At 42.7% G+C, this 17,692-nt stretch overlaps 1 protein-coding gene across 4 annotated transcripts in view; it reads right to left on the reverse strand.

The window, feature by feature from the left end:
• SPTBN1 (spectrin beta, non-erythrocytic 1) overlaps window positions 1–17,692 on the reverse strand; it is a 210,306-nt gene that overhangs the window by 143,331 nt on the left and 49,283 nt on the right. For all 4 annotated transcript variants that reach the window (XM_065590696.1, XM_042861182.2, XM_005307339.5 and 1 more), the window contains exon 2: window positions 1,696–1,892. Coding sequence is in view for 2 of the 4 variants with exons in the window: in XM_005307339.5 (XP_005307396.2) it covers window positions 1,696–1,843 (148 nt within the window). In the remaining 2 variants the exon portion in view is untranslated. The remainder of the gene's footprint in view (window positions 1–1,695; window positions 1,893–17,692) is intronic.

Raw genomic sequence — 17,692 nt, forward strand, 5'->3', positions numbered from 1 at the left:
GGAATCTTGATGACTCCCATTGTCTGCAGATGGCTGTATTTACCTGTGAGTCTTCCTGTATATGTGTGTGCTGGCAAGTGAGTAATGAAGTCTTGCAGGGACATGTGATCATGTCACCTGAACTGGAATCCATCTTTAACCTGGTGCTTTTCCAGTGAGGGGGGGTGGAAACCCAGAGAGACAAAGAGTTCCCGCCTTATGCAAAAGATATATAAAGGGGGGAAGAGAACAGAGAGGGGGAGAAGACATCATGAAGAATCCCCTAGCTACCACCTGAGCTGCAACAAGAGCTGTACCAGGGGAAAGAATTGTGCCCAGGCCTGGAAGGTGTCCAGTCTGAGAAAAACTTACTGAAACATCTCTGAGGGTGAGATTATCTGTATTTAGTTTGATTAGGCATAGATTTGCGCATTTTATTTTATTTTGCTTGGTGACTTACTTTGTTCTGTCTGTTACTACTTTGAACCACTTAAATCCTACTGTCTGTATTTAATAAAATCACTTTTTATTTAGTAATTTACTCAGAGTATGTATTAATACCTGGGGGAGCAAACAACTGTGCATATCTCTCTATCAGTGTTATAGAGGGCGAACAATTTATGAGTTTGCCCTGCATAAGCTTTATACAGGGTAAAACGGATTTATCTGGGTTTAGACCCCATTGGGAGTTGGGCATCTGAGTGCTAAAGACAAGCACACTACTGCGAGCTGTTTTCAGGTAAACTTGCAGCTTTGGGACAAGTGATTCAGACCCTGGGTCTGTGTCTGGAGCCAGACAGGAGTGTCTGGCTCAGCAAGACAGGGTGCTGGAGTCCTGAGCTGGCAGGGAAAGCAGAAGCAGGGGTAGTCTTTGCACATCGGGTGGCAGCTCCCAAGGGGGTTTCTGTGATCCAACCCGTCACACTGATATTCTATGATTCTATCATCTAGCACTTTAAAGACTAAGCCGGTACATAGAGGGCCAAAACCTGTCTACAACTACTTCCATGCAACACCAATGAAATCAAGCAAGTTAAATGGGTGTAAAATGAGCAGAGAATTTGACCCTCAGTATGTCAGTTATTCAGTCTGAATCTCAATCTCCTACTCCTCAGGCTAGCAGAGGTTGGAGAGGGGTATTGTTTCCATGGCAGCTTTTATGGGCTGATTTGGAGAGGAAACTGTTCTGAAATGGGCCTGGTCAGTGCTTAATTTGTCCCAGAGCTTGCCAGGGCTGAGCCCCTGCACCTCCAGGCTTGGCAGTTCATAGCCCCAGCACATCTGGGCTTGCTGCATCAGTTATGAATGTAAAAAAATTGCTTTAGCCCTGGCATCTCTTTTATTAAAAATTAAGCACTGGACCGGGTTCATACATGGCAAGGAAGAACTGTAGTTCCAAGTGGGACCCACTGCTGAGTGCATGTCATAAAGGCCCTACAATGGTAGTATTCTCCTCCCAAAACACTACATATTAAATAAATAAGGTCTTTTACTCAATTATATTAGAGTTTTGAGTCTTGGGCTTTGGTGCTTTCAGGCTGACAATATAATGTTTTTAACAGGGGCAAATACATGCAAAATTCAAGGAGGAATATTTTAAAAACCTTGGGGTATCACATCAAGCAATAATTCACTCGTATCACATCAGATTTCTACTGAATGGAAATCTTTTTTTGTTACCTACTTGCACTGAGTTCTCATCACTTGAATGCTTACCAGCTAGAGCCTTAATACGGGATCGCTCAAACAGTCGTGCAGAACTATTTTCATTGTCCCAGTCATCGACATCCCAGCGGTTATTCACATCACTGTATTGCTGTTGGATTTCAATATTGTCATAGTCTGTCGCTACTGTTGTTGTCATCTTGAACCTTCTTAACCTATCCTTGGCATCAGCTTCTCCTTAAACAGCTCTGTAGAAAGGAAAAAATAAGGTGGTCGCTTAGAACTATACACATACATTGAAAAGACACAATAAGATTCAAACTCAGGACTTTCGGCTTCAAAGTCACTGGCTTCCACTCAGTAAACCGACGAAACGGCTCCAATATAGTTCAGAAGTCTTAACAGTCTACCACTCCTACTGAAATCCACTGAACAACGTTTACTTCCAGTAAAAAATAAACAGGGTCATCATGACTCACAACAAAGGGAATGGAACATGCTAAATGGCACAATAAGATATTTCCATAGTTATTTTCAAAGGGAATTTGTTTGCATTTTACACCTGTGAAACATGACTGTAAAACATGAACTCTAGATGTGTTAGGTACAAAAAACCTAATGTGCAAAAAAAAGACCTAGACACATTTCCAAAAAGGTGCAGACTCATGTCAAAAATTAAAAACACACTCATGTAAACTCATTAGATGAGTGTTTTGACAAGCAGGAATATTTAATATGAAGATGAAGAAACATTACTTTCTGCATATGTAAAGTCTGATCAAATGACTATCACAGGGAATTAACCTGGAATCCTGTCCAGTGACATACTGCACTAACCACCATTTCCTTGTACTTATTTCAGCAACAAAATGGTAGCATACCAATCATTACGTACTATAAATAATCCATTAGGCTGTTATCCTGCAATCAACAGGATGGTATCTAGCACATCTCTACTGTGTTCCATCCAAGGATCTTAAAACATTTTACAAGCATGACTAAGGTCTGCAGTATACTTCTAACACAAGCTCACTGATGCCATCACAGGAACAATGTAAGGAAGGAATCAGCCCTCCAGAGGCACGGGGGGGGGGGGGGGGGTGGGGGCGGGGGGAGGGAGAGCGGGATCATAATTTTCTACTGGTGCTATACCAACAGCATATTTATTACGCACCTTGTGTCAGTGGCCACAGTGTTGGGTAATCGAGTCCAGGCTCTACTCACTCCCCTGCCCACCTACTTGGGCTGGAGTCCTGAGTTTGCAGTAACAGTTTACCCCTGCACACCCAAACCTAAGGCCCAGGGAGACTGTGCAGGGATATAAACAGGTTCTTACTTCTCATTTATGCCTCTCTGTGGATGTGCTGCCTTGCACCTCTGGGGAGATGCAGATGTAACATCTGCTCTTGATTAGAAAAGAAAAGTACCGTACTTTGCTAGGGAAAAGTACATCAGTTACAAACAAACTGTGCATACGTGGACTGAATATTTCTAATGAACTGGGCCCAAAATATTTGCTGTAAGCCTTTAAATAATTATGTACAGGATAAAAAATAAATATAAAATCAAGTGCACCATTTCCCGTCATAAAGCAAGGACACTGATAAAAGCTATACTCATAAAAATATGAAAAAGAGGGTCAGGGCATGAGGAAATCCAATACAAACAATATGTACTACACAGGCATAGACAATGTCAACAAATTTAAAGAATCTAGTTTAATATATATAAAAATAAAAAGATTCCCCTCCCCTCCACAAATTCTAGAATACAAGAATTACATAGCAAACTGATTTTGGACTGAGGCCTGCAGTCCTTTCTCAGGCATTGCATATTAACTTCAATAGGCTTTAGTAAGGATTGCAGGATCAGGCCCAATATTTTAAACACACAAGCCCTGACTATGACATAGTTACATATCTTACATTTTTTAAAGCTTATCATGCCGTAACAAAAGCAACATTAGGCATCAGGATGTTTATATGATGATTTAGCTCTACAGAGAAATATGACAAAGTAGAGTTTGTCATTATTGCTAAATCATTATCACACAATAAAGGATCCCAAACAGCATAGTGGTCATTAATAAAGTACTCAACACCTACAGCCAATGGCCAGTACAGCAAACAAAAACTCCTTGAACAATCTAATGGGGAAGCAAAAGCAACTCAAGACAAGGTCTGGATTTGGCTTAGCTATCTGGTGCCACCTACTGACAAATGAAAATGGAATACAGTAGCATAGCAATCACAGCAAAGCACTGTTATTAACCTACCTTGAGTTCAAGTTACAAAACCTATTGCTATATATATTTTAAAGGATAGATGTATGGTTTTACTGAGTCCAGGTTCATTCCATCAGCATTTTACATTTTGCAGCTGACAAAAAATCCATCTCAATGGAACACAAATTGAACTTTACTGTTCTCTGAATGAGATGTGCTTGCTTTCCAGCCAAATATCCTAGAATAAAAAGTGTGGTTAATTTCCCCCACGCCAATCCCTGGAGATTTCCAGCACAATCTCCTTATTTTACACAGAGATAGCTAGTGGTTATATAAGATACTGTTACTGGAGCATGTTTGTGAGCTATGTGACCTTTACAAAAGGTGGGAAGGAATCAGTTCTGTTATTCTAAGCTGCCAACAGATGAAAGAATATGAAACAAGCTGTTCTGGGAAGGCCTTTTAAAAATCATATTCCCTCATTTATGGCATTTTACCTTTTGGGGCCAACATTTTCCAGCAGAAAACTCTGAAAATAGATATTTTTCCGCCTGAGCAACTTAAAGCTGTTTCTGCCCACGTCAATAAACAGACACAGAAAAGGATGAAAAAAGCCTGATTAGTCCTCACACTACATGGTAGGAACATTTCTGCAGTAGCACTAGGGGACTGATTCTGATCTCACTTAGATAGGCTCTGGATCAGGCCTTAAGTTTACAGAAAGACTCCCATTGACTTCCATATGCTTTTGATCAGACCTGTACACTGGCATAAATCAGGAATAACTCTACTGAAGTCAATGGAGTTACACTGGTGTAAAACAAGCATAACTGTGACCAGAATCAGGCCTCATATCTTTTACACAGCATCAGATTAGACCAGTCTTAACTGCAAAATCACAGATGTCTTTGATATGAAATGTGTAGTGTAACTTACAACATTCCTTCTGATCCACTAAGAATCATGACTCTTTCCCCCTGAAGTTTCAAATGTACTTTTTGAAAAGAAGCAATTCAGAATGGAAAAATAAAATTAGTGAACCTTAAGGACTGAACCCGGTTAATTTCTCATAGATGAACTCAGTGGCCTATGGGAACCTATTTCTATATCATCTATATCTACAGATGTGTATACCAAACAGCTGTAACCCTCCTATTCCCTTATTCTCCTTTCTAATTCCGTGGGCCCAATCCATCCCTGGTGCATTCCTGGTAAAGATGCATTTGGTCCATTATTTCAAACCTGCTTGACTGGACGACCTGCATTTTCCTGCTGTTCCAAGAAGATCGATGTAGAAAATAAGCATTTCTAAAAGAAGTGCTTATGTCTGGAATGTAGACTGAGTACCATGGGGACAGGCAGACCAGCAGGTAGAGGATAGAGACTGCAGAGAAAAAATAAGTGCTTTGCAGGAGAGACTTTGATACTATGACAGGTTTCAGAGTAGCAGCCCTGTTAGTCTGTATCCGCAAAAAGAACAGGAGTACTTGTGGCACCTTAGAGACTAACAAATTTATTAGAGCATAGGCTTTCGTGGAAATCGTTTCCCTCACTTGCTCTGACATAAGCCATGACTAAGTTATTAGTAATTATTTCTTTTAAATGCCTTGCACTAAAATTTTTAAATATGAAATAATGAAGCAGAAGGAGGCCATACTGTCAGCCTAATCATATGTATCAATACAGGAAGTTTCAGAGCTGTAGCCAGAGACCCAGGGAACAGACATTGTAGAGATCAAAGCCACAGTTCTTTCTAGAGAATTTCAGTATATTTTTCAGGATATCCACTCTAAACAAATCCACAAAAATCCTTCAGAAAAAAATACAGAACTTACCTAAACAGTATTGCCAACTTCAAGCGATCAAAAATTATGAAAGGTTTCAGAGTAGCAGCCGTGTTAGTCTGTATCCGCAAAAAGAAGAACAGGAGGACTTGTGGCACCTTAGAGACTAACAAATTTATTAGAGCATAAGCTTTCGTGGACTACAGCCCACTTCTTCGGATGCATATGCATATGCATCCGAAGAAGTGGGCTGTAGTCCACGAAAGCTTATGCTCTAATAAATTTGTTAGTCTCTAAGGTGCCACAAGTCCTCCTGTTCTTCTTTTTGCAAAAATTATGAGTCATACTCCAAAAAATCATGAAATTGGTCCAAAAATCATGACATTTTTAAAAAAAGAGTACATCATGTTTTTTAGATCCGTTTCTTGATTTTTGAACTCCCCCTGTCCATCCCCAGGGTGTGTGCATGTGACAATTAGTATTGCCCACTCTCATTCAACTACTGGATATAGGGTTGGCAACTTTCTGATTGCTGAAAACCAAACACCCTTGCACTGCCCCTTCCCCAAAGCCCACTCCTACCCAGTCCCTTCTTTGAGGCCCCGCCACCACTCATTCCATCTCCCTCCTTCCATTGCTCACTCTCCCCCACCCTCGCTCACTCGCTCATTTTCACCGGACTGGGGCAGGAAGTTGGGGTGCGGGAGGGCTGAGGCCAATGGGAGCTGCAGAGGTGGCGCCTGCGGGTGGGGGCAGCGCGCAGAGCCGCCTGGCTGCCCCTGCTCCTAGGGGAAGCAGGGACATGTCACTGCTTCTGGGAGCTGTGCAGAGCCAGGGAAGCCTGCGCCTTAGCCCTGCTGCACCACTGACCGGACTTTTCGTCACCCCGTCAGGAATGCTGACAGGAACCACCCAGGCCCCTTTTCGAGTGGGCATTCCGGTTGAAAACCGAACGCCTGGCAACCCTAACTGGATACGGTGATTTTGGCCCCTAATGTAGGAGCTCTCAACCCCACCTGTGCCCATCTCTGGACCAGCAATTGATCCTGTATCCCAGTCCCCCCATCAGTTCTGTCCCCATCCAACCCCCCTCAATTCAGCCCCACCCCAGTTCAGTCCCCATCATCACCATCCCATCAGTTCAGCCCCCTTACCCCACAACCCCCACTGCCCTCAGTTCACTCTCCCAGCACGCACCCCATCCGCTCAGAACCCACCATCAATACAGCCCCCCACCCCATCAGCCCTCATCTGTCTAACTTCCAGCCCCCTGCAGTCCCCAGCCTCACCTCTGCTCCTAAGGATTCTTCAGCCTCCCCAGGACTGGTGGAAGTGCTCCCACATCCCAGGCTGGAAGGGGAGTAGCCGCCTGGAGCTGACAGTTGGAGCCCTGACTGCGCCCGGGGAGGCGGACAGGATTTCTTAGTAAAATTAAGCCTCACTTTTAGAACTCTCATATGTCAGGATTTTTTTCCCAGTTGATTCAATTGCTTATTTGAGGTTTGGCCCTTCCCTAGAGCCATGAAAATCCATGGATATTCACAGACCATTTTTGTGGATAGCAGATTGACAACAGATACAACCACACAGGGCTCTACTCACCAGCGGCGTCTGCCCCCCGGCATCCAGCTCAGGCAGCCTGGGGTGCGCAGCGCGCTCGGGGCCAGTGGCTGGGGCTGGGCGGCACATCGGAGTCAGGGCTGTCCAGCACCCACTCACCACGCCGCTTCCTGTCCAGCAGCTTGGGACCCTCGGGTAGTGCCAGCATCCCCACCATAGCCCGGCAGCACTGGCCAAACTCAGTCCTGGCCCCAGCTCACCAGCTTCTGGGCAGCAGGGCCCGCCCCCACACAGGGATTGGAGCAGGCGGGGCCCCAGCACCCCACCACTCCGCCCCACTGTGATGCAGCATGCACTGCTGCGGCCATGTACCGTTGCTCACGAGCCCCTGGAAGCAGCACGCGATGCGCTGCTCCTTCCCCCAGCCTGCCCCCACGCCGCCCCTTCTCCTCGAGACCCCACCCTCGCGCTGCCCCTTACCCCCAGTCTCCACCCTCGTGCTGCCTCTTCCCTGCAAGACCCCACTCGCTCCCTTTCTCCCTCCCCCCCATAGCCCTTGTGAGATGGCTTCCTGCTGCGGGTGCGGATACAGGTAAAAGACAGCTAGAGGATCGAGAGTCAGATCACAGGTTGATACTGGCGGATGCAGATCAGATGCGGATCCACATTTTTGTGTCCTTGAAGGGCTCTACCCTTCCCCTCTTCTTTATACCTCAGATGAAGTTTCTCTTCCCTGCTGGGCTGTAGCTACACTGTCTCTTCTCTGGACTTGTTGGCTTGATAGCTTTGTTTATCTGATATGTAAATGAATTCTCATGGTCTCTTAAAGTATTTTGGAAGTAACTGCCCAGTGGAGAAATCACATTGCTTTGTTCAGGGTGGGGTATCTCCTTTTTGACTGGAAACACATTTTAAGAATGTGCTGCAGCTGAAAAAAAAAATCCTGACATTTGAGAGTTCTATCAGGAGCACATGAGGGAGTCTTAATTTTACTCAGACATCACAATTCTCATAATCAATTTGCGAGAGTTGGCATGTCTGCCTAAAAAGGGCCAGGGAAGTCTCCTGTTTTTCCTTGTATATTTCTCTGCAGCTTCCTGTGTTTCCAGCTGCAGCCCTGGTCCAATACTGCTCCACTAGGGCAGTGGTTTTCAAACTCTTTTTCTGGGTACTCAGCTGAAGAAAATTGTTGATGCACGCGACCCAACAGTGCTGGGGATGAGGGGTTTGGGATGTGGGAGGGGCTCAGGGCTGGGGAAGAGGGTTGGGATGAGGGCTGCGAGGTGGGGCCGGGAATGAGAGGTTCAGGGTACGGTAGGGTGTCAGGGCTCTGGGTGGGAGGTGCAGGCTCTGGGATGAGACCTGGCATGAGGGGTTTGGGGTGCAGGAAGGGATTCCAGGTTTGGGGGAGGCTCAGGGCTGGGGCAGGGGATTGGGGCGTGGACTTACCTCCGGCGGCTCCCAGTCAGCAGTGCAGCCGGGGTGCACTGTGGACCACGTTGCACCCTGGAAGCGGCCAGCAGGAGGTCTGGCTCCTAAGCAGAGGCGCGCAAGCAGCTCCGCGTGACTCTCGCCCGTGGGCACCGTCCCCCGCCCCCCCAGTTCCCAATGGAGCTGGTTCTCGGGGCAGGGGCAGTGCACGGAGCCCCGTGGCCCCCCTGCCTAGAAGCCGGACCTGCTGCTGGCCACTTCCGGGACATAGCGTGGTGTCGGAAAAGGTAGGCACTAGCATGCCTTAGCTGGACAGCACCACCAATGGGACTTTTAACGTCCCGGTCGGCGGTACTGACCAGAGCAAGGTGACTCAGCGCCTTACATGCCGCGACCCAATAGTGGGTCTCAACCCATGGTTTGAAAAATACTGCACTAGGGGCTCTGGGGGAGCAAGAGGAAGGTCAATATGAGAATCAGGTGAAGTTTTCAGGTTTCTTATTCTAGAAAAGGAATCCCTGTAGCTCTCCTTAGCTAAAATCTTAAGTCACGTTCCTAAATTATGCCTGTCCCTGTTCAAAAACTGGACACAGTATCTTTAAGACAAATAAATATAACATGGGAAAAATATGTTTGACAATACTTTTACAGCTGCAAAAGTATCTATTATGTATCAGAGGGGTAGTCTGTATCCACAAAAACAATGAGGAATCCGGTGGCACCTTAAAGACTAACAGATTTATTTGGGCATAAGCTTTCGTGGGTAAAAAACCCACTTCTTCAGATGCACAGAGAAGTGGGTTTTTTACCCACAAAAGCTTATGCCCAAATAGAAGTATGTGATCACCATTAATTACTTAAAGCAGGATATTGTCTATAATATTCTCCAAACACATCACAGATGCATGCTGAAAAGACTTAAATATATGTCTTTCAGTGACAGCATGTTACCTTCACTGAAGTTCTGCTCAATAATGGTATTTGCTCAGTTATCCGCTGCTTGATGATTTCAGCAAGATCTTTGTGAGTGCAGAGTTGCTCTACTGAACTATATAGTCAGCACAAAGCAGGACACACTTGTTTTGTTTATCATTAGCTTACTGTAGCATTCTCCAGTCATGTGTAAAGTGCCTGGTAAAACACTTGCAAGAAATACACTATATAATATATGGCACATACTAAAAAGTATTTTTGACAGAGAAAAGATTTAGCTCAAAAATGCAACTTACTTGACTTAAAATATCCTGGATTTAAGCTGAAATAGCAATTTTAACAATGCAACAGACTTTATGTACTGAACAGAAAATCAAGTTTAGCTGTCATACACTGTGAGTAGCCAAATACACAGAACTCTAAGGGTACAGTGCTTCCACACTAACAGAACAGTTGATGATCTAATGTAACACTATGGTGTCTACTCCAGCATTCACATAATTACCAGATCAAGCCCTTTAATTTCAAAGCATTTTTTAAAATATATTGTATAAAAAGAGTTTCTCTGTTCTTGACATTATCTACAAAAAGATTAAGTGGTTTATAAAAGAGAATCAACTACCAGACAGCATTTCTCTCACACAGCTTTTAAAGACTATTTCCTCCAAGGGGAAGAACTTTTGTATTTACTCTCATAAATATACTGGATTCCGATGCATTTATTTATCAGATAACAGAAAATAAACAAACAATTTTATTCAGAACTGAGGAAAGAATTAATTTTAAAAGAAACTCATTGATTACTCACTGTGAATTACACTATTGTGTTTAATAGGATATGATTATAGTGACAATAATTCTGTCATAACCACATCCGGATTTACTTCCTAATACAGTACTTGAATTTATTACGACTAAATTAATTTTACTTTATTTTAACTTTACTTTAAAGAGTTATTATTCCTATGTAAAATGACTGACTATATAGTTTCGGACAGTTTCAAGTTACTCTTATTCCCCAAGGATTATCAAGAGATTTTGATTTAACTCAGAGTATTGACTATGATAGGATGACTATGAGCCGCCAATGTGATATGGCCGATAAAAAAAGCTAATGCGGTCTTGGGATGAATCAGGCGAGGTATTTCCAGTAAAGATAAGGAGGTGTTAGTACCGTTATACAAGGCACTGGTGACACCTCATCTAGAATATTGTGTGCAGTTCTGGTCTCCCATGTTTAAGAAGGATGAATTCAAACTGGAACAGGTACAGAGAAGGGCTACTAGGATGATCCGAGAAATGGAAAACCTGTCTTATGAAAGGAGACTCAAAGAGCTCGGCTTGTTTAGCCTAACCAAAAGAAGGCTGAGGGGAGATATGATTGCTGTTTATAAATATATCAGAGGGATAAATATCGGGGTGGGTGGGGTGGAGAGGAATTATTTAAGATCACTACCAATGTGGACACAGGAACAAATGGATATAAACAGGATATTAGGAAGTTCAGGCTTGAAATTAGACGAAGGTTTCTAACCATTAGAGGAGTGAAGTTCTGGAACAGCCTTCCACAGGGAGTAGTGGACATATCTGACATATCTGGCTTCAAGACTAAGCTTGATAAGTTTATGGAGGGAATGGTATGATGGGATAGCCTAATTTTGGCAATTAATTGATCTTTGATTATTAGCGGTAAATATGCCCACTGGCCTGTGATGGGATGTTAGATGGGGTGGGATCTGAGTTACTACAGAGAATTCTTTCCTGGGTACTGGCTGGTGAGTCTTGCGCACATGCTCAGAGTTTAGCTGATCGCCATATTTGGGGTCGGGAAGGAATTTTCCCAGGGCAGATTGGCAGAGGCCCTGGAGGTTTTTCGACTTCCTCTTCAGCATGGGGCACGGGTAACTTGCTGGAGGATTCTCTTCACCTTGAGGTCTTTAAACCACGATTTGAGGACTTTAATTACTCAGACATAGGTTTGGGATTTGTTACAGGAGTGGGTGGGTGAGATTCTGTGGCCTGTGTTGTGCAGGAAGTCAGACTAGATGATCATAATGGTCCCTTCTGACCTTAAAGTCTATGATTCTATTATTCTATAACTAGTTATCTTTTGAAGAACCATCTCAAATGATCTCATAACTTATGCAAATTGTCTATTCCCTGACTAACACACTGCTCACCGTATTTTATTTGCTTGACATTCTTACAATAAGCTATGTAGATTGGATGGCTCACAGGGCTGGAAATGAGATACAAAAACTTCCACCTCTAGGTTACCAGAATAAATTTAGCCAAAGTTGACTGTGACCAAAAACTGTTATCATACATCTGGTGGTCTCCATCCATTTCCTAAATGTCAGATGTATATGTCACAGCAAACAACATCACAACTGGTATTCTTGCTGGCAGCCTCCCCAGAGACGCCAAAGGCTGAATATGCATAGAGTCTGAACTATCCTTGCATGCTTATGGGATGTCCATCTAGGATGGCAGGAAGAAGCTTGCACTTATCTAGCCCATATTGTTCCTCTTGTGTTGATGTACAGAGGACATCAGCCTCTGTGGCTGTCAGTCTGGTTCTTAACAATAAATTCACTTTACCATTTTTAATTTTTTGTAAAGAATAGCTGAATAGCAATTAGACTTTATATTTATAAAGAGTAATATTCAGCTCCCTTCATCCAAGAATAACAAAACATATGTTGGATTTGTTTCTACAACTTGGCACTCTCACAGACTGGCTTCTACTTCTGCAAGATACATATAAGTTGCCTGATCCCAAATGATTTAGAAACACCTTAGGAGAAAGTTGAGGCTGTAAAAAGATCTAAATTAATTTAAAAACAATATTATTAAAATTGCTACAGTTAATTTTTTAAAAAAATAAACATTTAGGGCCACAACCTGGCAGTTAGTTAACTACATGCTAACATATGCACCTGAAAAACTGGAGACCTTAAAAACCAAGCCTACAAAATCTGAAAAGATTCAGTTACATTTCCAACATCATCCTTAACTTGGTTTCCTTACTCTGACAAATGCAACATTTAATTTTGAACAGACCAGTAACAGTCTTGCCCACTTATCCAGGCCAGAAAAAAAATTAATAGTGAACTGTGAATGCATTCTGCACTGGAGATAAGAATACTTACTGCCCCCATGGTGCAATCTGGATACCACTACATCACAAATACCTACCTCCATTTATGGTCCACATATACAAGACCCAGTCTTTATCCACTACCCTCCATGAGATGGATACTTCACTCTACCCCATTTACCTTTCTAGCATTACTCAGAAACCCCATGATTTAGGTACAGACCAGATATCAGCCTATGCACCACAAACACTTAACTAATGTATACATTTGCAAAATAGGACTGAAATCTCCTTCTTCCAGTTACATGCAGGAAGGGTGTGTATAGGTCATAAAATTACAAATATATGTTCCCATATAAGTAATTGGCATGCCAGGGCTCAAAACACAAACATCTGAAAGCCAGGTAATTCAGAGTTACGGTTCCTCAGAAAATCTTGTTGTTATTGTATCCCCAGGAAATGACCATAGTACATTAGGTACTTTAGCCCATGAGTTTCAGTTTTTGTAGCACTGAGACACCTATGAGTCATCCATCACTCAGGCAAAAGTCCTATTGACTTCAGTGAGTTCAGTAAGGATTTCAGGATTTTGTCCTGGAGGTTCTAGAACAAGCCATTTGAGATATGGGGCACGTTCTCAAGTGGTGTGCATTGGCATAGCTCCAGTGAGATGGGTATCTGGCCCATTATATTCCAAAGAATGCATGAAAGAATGCATGAAGATTTTTCCAATAACAGAAGCTTATCAGTTTTCAAACTCTCATATCTACAAGCCAACTTTTCCAAGTAACCTCACTTTTTAAAAAATCCTCTCAAGCTAGGAAAACCAGTAGGGAGAAATTTCAGGTGGAAAGTAGCCTTTTTTTTGGGGGGGGGGGGGGGGAATTAATCAGGGTTGAGGACAAAATCTGGCTCAGAATGAAAAGTTATCATAGTTACAACCTAAGCATGGTTCTACACAGACACAAAACACTAATTTATTTTAAAGAAATGTGGTTAAAGTAAAATACTGTTTGCCTAACTGCTTGCTGCAGCAAGGCACAGAAAGCTGTGGAAGTCAGCCATTTAATGCACTTCTAGTGAGCCATGTTGTTCCATCTCTGCACAGAACGTGAACATCTACAGGGATCCCAGCAAAAGCATCATTTCTCAGCTGTACAGTTTGCACCAAATGCTGACATATGCATGAATGCACATAGACCGCACAAGAAATATGTAATTAAGGCCATTTCAGAATACTCTCACTTGAGTAGGGCTGGAATAATATTAAGTCCTTATTATGGGTTTTATGCAAAATTCAGAATATGCAACATCTTTTCCAATATTTATCTGTTATGTTTTTTTTTTTTAAATAGTCACTGTCAGTTTGGGGGCATCCAAAGCTACCAAGCCCAACCACCAACTGTAGGATGAGGGAGCATCCACTTATGGTCAGCTCCAAATAATTAATATGGAGCCACAGACCTAAGGTTGTGTATGGGACTGGTAACCCCATTGTCATGTTCTGGGTGCAATCCAGACTGGTGAGGGGTTGTGTCACTGCCTGTCTTGCATTCCTGAGTGCCTCAAAATGCTCTGTTGCTGTGGTTTTCTTGTCTGGATGCTGGAAGGTGAAAACTGGAAAGGCACAATATATGGCTATCAAGGTCCCCAAAGCAACAATCAGAGTAGATGAAGAAACACTAGAAGAAGTAAATCATTTTACCTAGCTATGGAATGAGATGAGCAATGATGGTGATAACATGCTTGATGTCACACAATGAATATCAAAAGCAGCAAAGAACTTTCATAAACTTGAAAAGATTTGGAAAAGTGGCATGATTGGCACTAACACAAAAATATGAATTTTTACTACCAGCATAACGTCTTTCCTCCTTTATGGAGCAACTATGGAAACTGATAAGGAGATCAGCTCATTCCAAAGTAAATGCCTGTAGGTCTTCAGAGTTCACTGGGAAGAGTTTCTTGCAAAAAACAGAAATTCTAAGTACACCAAATCAACCTAAAGCATCAAACATGGTATAATCATGATGGTGGACATACTTAGGACATGCTTTAAGGGTGCTACCAACACAAATTTCACATCAAGTGATAATATGAACACCACATGGAAAGAGAAAAAAGGGTGATCTAGAGCAGTGGTTCTCAACCAGGGGGCTGGGGCCCACTGGGGGCCCCCGAGCAGGTTTCAGGGGGTCCGCCAAGCAGGGCCAGCATTAGACTTGCTGTGGCCCAGGGCAGAAAGCCAAAGCTCCACTGCATGGGGCTGAAGCCTGCGGTTCCAAGCCCCGCCACCCAGGTCTGAAGCCAAAGCCTGAGTACATTGGTTCTCCACTTGTAAGGTAACTCCCTTCTCTTCATGTGCCAATATAGATTTATGCCTGTATCTGTAATTTTCACTCCATGCATCTGAAGAAGTGGGTTTTTACCCACGAAAGCTTATGCCCAAATAAATCTGTTAGTCTTTAAGGTGCTACCAGACTGCTCGTTGTGTTTGTGTATACAGACTAACACGGCTACCCCTGTGATGAATGCTCAGAAATTAATGAGGTATGTAGTTCCCATCCATTTCTAAAGCCAATTGAGAGCATATTAAAGGAAGAATACATTGGGTATTTAAAGGACATTTTGGCCAAAAAACAGTTCAGGGGAGATCCAGGCAGGCAGGCACATCTAATCAGTGATCACACAAATATTTCAAGAGACCTCCAATGAAGCTGCTCAATTAATTCCTTCTACACTGTCTCCAGTATGTCCACACACAATACTGCCTTTTCACTCATGGAATGTTTTTGCATCTTGATGGTATGCATCACCCTGGTGGAAACACTATGTTATCCAGCCTTTATTAGAGGCATTTATACTTTTCTTAGGCCTGCTATTCTATAAATCTAAAACTAAATAGGGATTGGAATATGAAATGTAAAAGACTGAGCTAAATATAACTGATTCAATTACCAGAATATAAACTTTAAATGAGAGAGTTTCTCATGCACCCATGCAAATTTTTGCTAAAGTAAAATGGTAAACTAGCTGCTTATGATGAAGATTAATGAGGGAAAAGGTTGAGAAACCTGATATCTGCTCCACAGTGCTCTAAATGCCAACATTTAATACTTCATTGTTTTAGGAGTCAGTCCCTCAGCGAGGCTTTTCCAAAAGAAGTTCAGAATATGGGGCAATATTTTACATTAGTATGAACCTTTGTCTTTCAATACCATTAAAAACCCTTTCAATATTCTACATTAGCTCATGGGTCTTCTGGGTTTCAATAAAATACAGTTGACCTTGGAGGAGAGTTCCGGTTTTCTGACTACCATTCTGTTATAGTCAGCTTATGAAAAAGAGAACATCTAACTTGCTTTTTTGAAAACTGGCCTTGAGTTGCTACAGGACTGACCATGAGAGGGGCTGAACATTCGCACTCCCACTGGCTTCAGTAATAGCTGCCAGGAGTTTAGCTCTTCTATGGGTGAAGGCATAAATTTGTGAGTAGATGGAGAAGAATGGAAGAGCCAGAAAGTCTTGATCACATTTGTGAACTTTTCTCAGCAGCAGTCCATGGAGGGCATCAAAAGGCGACATCTAGTCTCACTAAGGACCATGTTTCTACCCAACATTTAGACTGCAACACAGATTACAGCGTAAGGCATAAAACCTAAGAAGAGTCATTCCTTAGAAGAAATGAAAGGCAAAGAGCTTCACTCCAATGACAAACTATTCCAGCCATTCAATAGTGTGACCACTGTCATGGTATTAATGAAAATACCTATGATTAGCAGGTATGTGTTTAAAGCACTATTTTATTCTCTTGTTAAAGAAAAATCACTGAGGGGAGAAGGAGAACTGGGGGTGGGGGGGGGGGAGAGAATGGAGAGGAGGTTGAAGTATGCTTCATGAAACGAAATGCAGGAATGAGAGTGTTCCTGAGAGATCTTTGTCCCATCTCTTCTAGCTAACAAGAAAATCTAGCAGTGGTTATTATAACTTTTCCCAAAGGAGGATAAACAGACCTGCCTTTCCAATGTGCTCTGGTAGAAGCCTAATGAAAAACTGGCTCTGGTAAGAGGGAGTTTTAAACATGGGATCAGCTGAATTAAAGCTAGAGAGTGTAATTCCCTGTAGTCTGGTCAAATTCCTTGGAATCTGAAATCTGATAACTCTTACCTCCTTGCAATATGAACACTGCCAAATAAACAAGCCTGAGGATTCTGCTAGCTCAGGAATTGTTGTAGTTTTAGCATTTATACTCCCACTCTTGAATTCTCACCCTTCCCCAACCTAATTGTGTTACAAGTTTTTCTTCCAACTTTCTTTGATTATTAAGAAAATGGATAACCTGCTGTGTGCCTGAGTGAGTTAGGGACAATACCATGGACTGATTAATGAACCATTAGGCAAATAACCTTCAGAGTGCAGGATCTGGGATATAAAAGAATATTTTTTGTAAAGAATTAGTATTTGACTCTCATAAATCAGAAGTTTTAATTTCAGTTTTTAAACACAGACACATTTTTGATAAACAGCCACGATTCTTTAGAACTGAAGGCAAAAGCCCAGCCTAATGGCAGTTACTTACACTTGATCTTAGCCAAAAGGCCGAGAAGCGATTCCCTTGATTCCCTGCCTGAGTCTGCCTGTGTCTCACTCCCAGACTCAAAACGGGATTGTAGCACAGTGGATGGCTCTTTTACTGAAGGACATAACTCACTTTCAATTGTTGCTTTAAAAAAAAAAAAAAAAAAAGTCAACTTTCCCATCCAGGCCACAATCCTACTAATTGCCACCACCCCGTCACACATTGCGAGTGCCAGTCCATCTGTTTCTCCTGACACTAGCTCTGCTGTAGTGTTACAATCATCCATCAAGTGGATTGCTGCCACATTTAGGAGACAGGCCTCGTCTGATAGGTATGTAGAATTGATCATTAATTGTCTGTTCCTGGTGCCCTCTTGGTCTGTGACTTTTTGTTATGGTTGTGAAAAAGAGGACTGGTAAGGGTATACTGGCCATTTC

Source organism: Chrysemys picta, chromosome 3 (genome assembly GCF_011386835.1).
Source record: "Chrysemys picta bellii isolate R12L10 chromosome 3, ASM1138683v2, whole genome shotgun sequence".
NCBI classification, from domain to species: Eukaryota; Metazoa; Chordata; order Testudines; family Emydidae; genus Chrysemys; species Chrysemys picta.